Source organism: Azolla caroliniana, unplaced genomic scaffold (genome assembly GCF_043228905.1).
Source record: "Azolla caroliniana isolate FFs.n. ecotype wild unplaced genomic scaffold, voAzoCaro1.0.p SCAF_7, whole genome shotgun sequence".
Lineage (NCBI taxonomy): Eukaryota > Viridiplantae > Streptophyta > Polypodiopsida > Salviniales > Salviniaceae > Azolla > Azolla caroliniana.
The window spans coordinates 16,087,815-16,096,140 of NW_028230442.1; the positions used below are offsets into that span (position 1 = coordinate 16,087,815).

General features: G+C 38.0%; 1 protein-coding gene across 1 annotated transcript; it reads right to left on the reverse strand.

The window, feature by feature from the left end:
- Positions 1–712: 712 nt before the first annotated feature.
- Positions 713–4,790, reverse strand: LOC147862055 (ferric reduction oxidase 6-like). Its single transcript, XM_087322966.1, has 8 exons — positions 4,656–4,790; positions 4,245–4,496; positions 3,794–4,124; positions 3,437–3,671; positions 2,314–2,644; positions 1,945–2,209; positions 1,020–1,828; positions 713–915 (listed from the first exon to the last, which is right to left on the reverse strand). Exons 1-8 carry the CDS (start codon positions 4,699–4,701, stop codon positions 728–730), a joined length of 2,457 nt encoding a protein of 818 aa, XP_087179092.1. The 5' UTR covers positions 4,702–4,790; the 3' UTR covers positions 713–727.
- Positions 4,791–8,326: the final 3,536 nt, after the last annotated feature.

Below are 8,326 nucleotides of genomic sequence, written 5' to 3' on the forward strand. Positions count from 1 at the left end.
TGAGCCATTATTCTATTTCAAGAACAACAAATTCTATGAAACGTAGGAGCGCCCCGCAACAAGAGCCTACATTTATGATGACTAAAGGCTAAAACTTATGAAGTGATAATGAAACATGACACTCACTTCGGAAGATTTGGATGTGTTGAGACTAAAGAATGTGTCTCTCTTGCAATCCCTTGCAATGCCTTTGTGACGACTTTCTGATCTTGACACGATAACTTTGATGGAATAACCAGAGTGATTCTTGACAAGGCCATTGGCAACGTCTTGTTGAAGTGTCCTCATTATCGGCACATTACATTGGAATATTAGATATTGGATCTTGTGGGCATTTGGATTAAACTTTATGTGCTTGAAAATTTCAGTACAATTAACACAATTATTGAAACAAGCAGTTTTCCTTATTAAAAACCAAACTTTTGGTTTATCGTTTATTATGATGAGGATGGGAATATGTATATGTTTTCACAAGAGGTGAGGATTAGTATGGAGTAAGATACAAAAAAATATGAGGTTATATATAGTCTGTATATGGCTCACATGTATACATGTGCTTTAATCCAACACGTGTGTACATTGTGATGTGGGTCATTATTCTCAGGGAAGAAGAACAAATTGTATAGAAAATAGGAGAGCCCTGGAACAAGAGCCTCCATTTATGATGTCTAAAGCTTATGGGGTGATATTAGGATAGCCCTGCAACAAGAGCCTACATTTATAATGGCTAAAGGCTAAAGCTTATGGAGTGATAATGAAACATGGCACTCGCTTTTGAAGATTTAGATGCGTTGAGACTAAAGGAAGTGCGTCTCTTGCACTCCATTGCAATGCCTTCTTGAAGGCTTTCTGATCCCGACACGAGAACTCCTACGCACTCGCCGGAGTGATCCTTGACAAGGCCATCGAAGACATCTGCGAATCGCATCCCATAAAAAAAATAGATTAAGTAGGAGAGAAATATAAATGGAGAGAGAGCATAGAAACATTACAAGATCTACAAGAGATTGTTGGCGAACCTCTCCAATTTGGACGGGATCGAATGTGGACATCACCAACCCATGATGATTCTCCGGCTCCATATGCTTCCTGATCGAAAACGTCCGATTCGAATGCCTCGACTGGCGAGGGAGTCGTGCTATTTGTTGTCGGTTGCACGGCAGCGAAACTCTTCCTTTTTTGTGTTGATTTGAAAATCCACAAGAGAACGACAAATCCACCAAATATGACAATCCCCAGTATCATGGAAGCTACCATTACGTGTGTGCGATTGTAATTGGTGAAGGTATGGCGATGGTAAGTCTTGATAATGAAGGTGTTAGCTATGCCTGACAGCAAAAAGTATCCCAACATAGATGCAATGGTGATGCAGGCCACCCATTTAGTGTTCCCTGTTGTGCTTATGTTGGATATAATCCCTTGTGTTGCTACTACGTTAACGAAATCCGGTGGACGCAGCACTGACGGTTGTGATGGAGGATATGCTACCCTAAACTGTGATAGGCTAAAATCTTGAGTTTCGGAATCCAATTCCATATCTTCGCCACCGCCGCCACGTCGATAATCTCTCATGTCCTTTGAGGTTATGTAAACCTGAACTTTGATGCTCAACCCTAATGTGTCATAACCGGGAAGAATTTGGTTAGGGTATACGCTATCGAGTACATCTAGATCTTCTGGCTTTCTGATACAGTGATATAGTGTAATGGAGGTTGGAAGTGATGTGGATGTTGTATGGATGCCTTTATATCGATATAAAATGTCGCGAAGAATGGCCATGGCAGGAGTGATGCCTATACCCCCAGCCACAAGGACGAGCGATTTATACCTGGAAAAAACAAAGCAATCGTTGTCAACGCGCAGAAACAAATAATGCTCAAGCATAAAAAACATGAATGGACATAATGGAATGACAAATTCTAGGGTTTGTGGCAATGTACTTACTTTAGGTAAAATTCAGACTCATCTCCATAAGGGCCTTCCACTCTAGCTTTGAAGGAGAAAGGGCAAGAAGCTGAATCCCCTTTCTTGGCGTCGGAGAATTGATCACGCAATGCATTCGTCCATCCGCCAAGCGGCTTGATGATGATGGTCAGAGCTTGCTTCTTGTCTAGGAAGGAGGATGCTCCACTGAAGAAGTGCCACTGTAGTCTGGAGATACCAGGAATTTGGATGCACCATGTGGAGAGAGTATTGTACAATGGGCTTCCTAGTGAACCATTAAAATGCATAAACATCTGTATGAGATCTATTACCTTCATAATACAAATTCCAACAGTAAATTGTGTTATGATTACATTATATAGATGTTACCTTCCATGCTAATGGGCATGGTAAGCTCAACAACACCATTCTCGAGGAGCTTCACAGAGGAGACTTGAACGAGACGTGTCGATTGGACCATGCGAATGAATCGATCAACGAAGAAGAGCAACATGGGGATGACAAAGTAGTGGTAGGTCGAGACGACATGGTAAATCCAAAAGAGGGAGAATAAGAGATAGAGATGATGTATTCTGAAGAACAGATCGTAGAAACGCCTGCGGACATAGGAGTGCGATGTGATCCACATCACTAGACCTATGATCCATGCTATCAATCCGGCCACTACTGACCTTTCTTTCCTTGTCACCCATGTAAAAAACTGACAAGAGAATACAAACATGAATGTTAAGAGCATTATGTGAGTACATTCTATAGATCGAATGGTCAGAAGCACCTCTAAGATGTATATGTAGTCTAATGATTTATTTGTATAGATTGTTGAACAGTCGGATGCACTGCTAAGATGTGTATGTACACTAAAATTTATGTGTAGAACGAATTTATCAAAGACTTGCTAAGATGTATATGTACTCTAAGATTTATATGCATCGATCGAATGGTCGAAGGTCCGCTAACATGTATATGTACAGTAGGCTTTAGATGTGTAGATGGAATTGTCAAAGACTTCCTAAGATGTATATATATGTACTCTAAGATTTATATGTATAGATCGAATATTCGAAGGTCCGCTAAGATGGATGTATATGTTGTACTCTAAAATTTATACGTATAGATTGAATAGTCTGAAGGTCTGCTAAGATGTCGCAAGGACTTATTAATGACATTTCAAAACTGTGTCCTCGTTTACGTTTAAGCCCCCTTTACATGTAGGGTTTTAGCTAGGTAAATATTTGAATGGATTCGACGGAAATGCGCGACATGTGTATGTACTCTAGATCAAGGTTTATTTTCTCGTGTATGATTGTTTGTTTACATTAGTGCAATGTTGTGATCGACTTAAGATTAGCTAAGTACCATCAATTCTCACATGAATTCGAGCATCTCGCAGCTCACTTGCACCCCACCTTGAACTCAAGGTGTGGTTAATTAAGTTATCTTAACGGTAACACAATTATCATCATAGTTGACACTGAATAGTGGCCAGGCATACCAAGTGGTCTCTATCGGTGTAGCTGTATGCGACAATGTAGCCGACGCTATGAATAGTTAGCATGAGCATGGTCGAACCAGCGAGCCAAATGTGATAGCGCACCGCCTGCTCGAAGGGAATGCCGACCAACCGAAGCAATGGAGAGCCTCTCGACACGGGAATCCACAGTAGTGCAAATGGCAACATGGCCATCCTCCCAAAATTGAAAGACACATTAATGACCTTCTGCCAGTACCTGTGTCATATATAACACGGTAAACAAATATCGTTCCATCAAAGCTCTAGCTTCTGTTGTTTCCATCATGTATGTATATATATATATAGGTTAAATTAATGTACGCGAGATGAGAGATGTACTTGACGGATGGTGTTCGGTCCGATTTCTCGATGTGATGGAAGGAAAGATCTGTGACTCGGCCGAAGTGGTACACCATTACAAAGAGAATGATAAGAATTCCCACTGCCTCTGCCCCTGTGATAATGCCCAATGGGCTTCTCTCCACCCAAACCGGATACGTGTTCAGCCGCCATCGGGTCCTCCAACCCGCCGATGATCCGTCGCCATCGCCCCCACCAACCTTCTGGAGCTCCGCTGCTTTTGCTTTTATGAACGCGCGGAGCTCCATCACCACAAAGCTTAGCATTGTCGCCACGATGAATGGCAGCGCGTGGAATATCAATGAAGGCCCTAAGAAACACAAATTCGAACATTCCGAGAAGAAGGTTTAGTATAATTAAGAAGAGATTTAATCCACAACTATGATTCGGGATCGAATGATATTATAATCTTCATGTGGGAAAAAAAAACCTTCGCTGCCATCCGTGTTGAAGAAGCGAGAATTCGATATTTTGTCGCCGATCCAAATGTCGACGTATTTGTGCCTATCTTCGGGATCAGGAGACAAGAGCCACCATCCTATCCAGAATGCGCATGCTGCCATGATCACGGCTTCGAGGCACCCCTTCGCCACCCTTGCTCGCTTAATCACCCCAATCAGTCTTAACTTCTCGTCCCTAATTGATCCGCCATTACCATCATTCCTCTCATTCTGAGCTATACCTGCATCAAATTTCCGTTGTAATAAATATATATGGTTACAGTTGCATTAATTGCATTCCAACAAATCAGTAAATGCATTGTCTAATGATTGGTTCTTGGTTGCATTATCTCATGAAGTGTCCATAAGTGCTAGATTTGTACTCATGTCTTCTTGCATACCAAATGCCATGGATACTTCGGTAATCCCCTCGTGAATTTCGGCCATCGGTACGGTATGGCACAACACGATTATTCGATTAAATGGAATGAGACGTATTTGTGCACCAAGGGATGAAAACTTTAGTAGGGGGTGGACTTTCTTATATACCCAATAGGAAGGCTAGAAACAACAAATAAGTGATGTTGGTTTTTTTAAGTCAATGGTTAGGGTATGTGCCTACCACATGCCCACTAGTAGGCCCTTGTGTATTGCCGGCACAACCATACCACACACATTTGCATGCACAACACACATGAACATCATAGGCATGCACAACACACACAAACATTTGCTTTTATGTGTATAATTTGCACACTCCATATTAGTCGCCGAGAGTGTAAGGGACCAACCCCATTCTAATGATTTGGTATATATTAGAAGCATAAAGCAAGAACTCTTTCCATCTTCAATGATTGTCTGAAAAAATGACCGAGTGCCATCTGTTGCTTTCATTCGGTTGATAATTGGTGTTATAGGGGCTTCAAAATCTAGAATGTGATGTAATACAAATAACAAAATTTTGTGGTCGTAAAAATTCAATACAAGTGGGTTGTTATAGTTATCTGAAAATAATCGAGAAATTTGATTTAAATCAGCACGTGTAGGTTGAATTTTAGTTCTTCCATCCAACTTGGCCCTTAAAAGAGTTGAGAAATCAAGTCTAGACTAAGAAAACGTGTTGGGTAATTTTAGTATTGTTACAAAACTTACAATGAACAACCTTTTATGTATTCACACTTGTCATTTTGACATGCGAGTTTTAAATCTCTATTTTTTTTCCAATAATATTTCATACTACTAACGGGAAACCTTGAGATCATGAGGTCAAAACTCACAAGCGAATTGTACATGTTGTTATGACACTTAATCTTCTTCAGAAATTTATGCAAACTAGTAAAGCTCAACTAAATGACGCCTTAATGTCAAATTCATAGTTTCTCACTAGACATTTCTTGGAAGAAGGGGTAGGAGCCGAGTAGTCGGACTTGGCCGAATCAATCGGGTAGCAGCAGCCAGGTGCGACTACAGAAATACCTCCGACAACGGCCAGAGAAGAGCCGCCAGCCAGAGATGAACGAACAAAGGAAGCCCGGTACTAACTGACAACACCGCCATTGGGAACAACAAAACGGCTCAGCAGGAGCCGAACATTTTGCACATTTTTGACGACGCGTAGCCGGCAATTTTTTGTGGATTCGACCATGCAAGGAACTGCCCCACATGCGTGCCATGTATTGGCTAGTCAAGTCAGCCAAGGTATGAAAGGGCTATTGGGACAAGTGTGGGTTGAAGCCAAGACAGGTGGGGCTGGACATCAAGCTAAGACGAAAGGAGAAAATGTAACGTATCTATAATAATTAGAGGAAGTAGTAGTAGTGGTTTACGTTCTCGACGTAACAAGCCATGCTCCCTATAAAAACGGACATGAAGCCTTGTACAAAGTTTATTGGTTGTATTGAGTTAGTTGCCTAATAGTAACTCTATTTGCTTATACTCTGTATCTGTGTCCTAACAAAACTGAAATAAACCTCATTTACCCCGACTCTACTTATCCCAACTAACTCTTTTAAACTACCATGTTTTTTTATCATTGAGGGTGAAAAAGCAACAATTATACCATGTTTGTTGTAGTAGAGTTATGGAGTACAAATGTTGTCTAATAGAATATTATGAGACCTAAAAACTGAACATCAACATTGTCTTGTTGCATATGGTATATGATGTGACACAAACCAAGTACATTCTCCGTTATTTATCTTTATTATGATTTCAATTTATACGAATAATTGAAAACAATAAAAAGTGAACGATGGGTTTCGAACCCCATACATCCAATATATATATATATATATATATATATATATAATAAATGCTAGTTTAATAGATTAAAGTGTATGGTTATTAAGTTAAAGGTTGTACATTCAAAGCTTATTCCGTTATTGTAGATTTGACAAGTGTCATGCTCGTTAAAGGCCATTTTGCCCATCAACAACATACGTGTACCCAATAAAAATGTTTGTCAAGTGACATATAAAGTTTAAATTGCCATTTTAATATGAAAGGCCCATAAAAATTATACACATAAAATGATATTCTAAAATTTTATTCTTCCATATCATATATATTATATATATGCCACATATACTATTATCAAGTGTGTGTATAATTATATATTATATGTTTTTGTACAACATGCTTAAAATAATATCATGTAATGATGCAATATGTTATCAAACCTTTATTCTTTACCAATAATATTAGTTAAATTTTGATTTTAAAATTTACACTAACTTTTATTAAATATTTTAAGAGCCTAAAGTCTGGACTCTAGGTTTGATTCTAATGTTTTCAGCTTGAATTTAAAACCAAAATTTACTAAACAAAATTCTTTTATTAACCTATTTTTTTCATAATTTGCAAGAATGGATTATGATAATCGATCCATATCTTGTTTGTGCTTTGGGGGCTTTAAAAACATTAACACGATATTTATTTTATGTATTTTATTATCTTTGTGAAGTAGTTGTATTGATTTTTGTATCTTTGCGTACTTTTTATAGTAATCAAACGTATACAACAATGTAGCATTATATAGAGGTTTTCATTTATATGTCAAATGACATGTTAGTTTTTGTTTTAAATATATGTCATAGGACATAACATCTTTAAAAATGCTTGTCAAAAAGCTTTTTATACCAACCCGTCAAATTTGTGCCCTTTAATATATACTAATCTAGAAATAATAACCCTTTAATCATAAGAAAGAGATAGTTAGGCTAATTTGTGAAGAGTATTTTGTTAAGTGTAGAGTGGGAGAACTTAACAATCGGCAACGGTTCGGTTTGAACCGAACCGAACCGCGAAACTGCAGTTTAATGGCTTAACGGTTTCAACTGTTCGGTTCGGTTCAGGTTTAGGTTTTTATTAATGTTTCGGTTCGGTTTCAACAGTAAAAAACCACGGTTTAAACGGTTTAATGGTTTTTTATTTTGTATTTTTTAAAAATTTACAAAATTCTAAAATATTTTAAAAATTATTTTTAAACAATCTTTTCATTTTTAGACCTTATTGTCACATTTTAGGAACATCTTAAATATTTTAAAATTTTTAAAAAATGAAATTTTATAAATTTTTAAAAATTAAAAATTTGACCTATGTTAAAAATTGAAACCGAACCATGAAACCGCGGTTTTTATGGTTTAATGGTTTAATGGTTTAATGGTTTGAAAAATGTTTGGCGTTTCGGTTTGGTTCAGGTTTCAAAAAAAATTAACGGTTTGGACCCTCTCAAACCGAACCGAACCGTTGCCGATTGTTATAAGAACTCTCAAATTGTATGTAAGAGAAGAGCTAGTTCATTTTTCATATCGATCTTTTACTATGCCTATAGTGGATAACTCTTAAATCACATAAAAGAGAATGTTTTGCTCAATTTTTTAGGAGTTTTTTCCTAAGCCTATAGAAATACATATTATAGGCTTAGGAAAAAAAAACATACTGACATATAGGCTTGTGTCTATCTGCTACCAAATCATAAAGAGACTTGGTGAGGGAATAACGACCATGCACGATACTTAGCTAAGGGCACATGCAATTTGCACTGTCCAATCTTTATCCAAAAAAAGCACCC

Excerpts from the sequence above, each read along its gene's own strand:
- LOC147862055 (XM_087322966.1), bottom strand. The coding sequence starts at position 4,701 with ATGGCCGAAATTCACGAGGGGATTACCGAAGTATCCATGGCATTTG. Across the intron at positions 4,497-4,655 it reads CGAAGTATCCATGGCATTTG|GTATAGCTCAGAATGAGAGG; the intron begins GTATGCAAGAAG and ends AATTTGATGCAG. Across the intron at positions 4,125-4,244 it reads CAACACGGATGGCAGCGAAG|GGCCTTCATTGATATTCCAC; the intron begins GTTTTTTTTTCC and ends TGTGTTTCTTAG.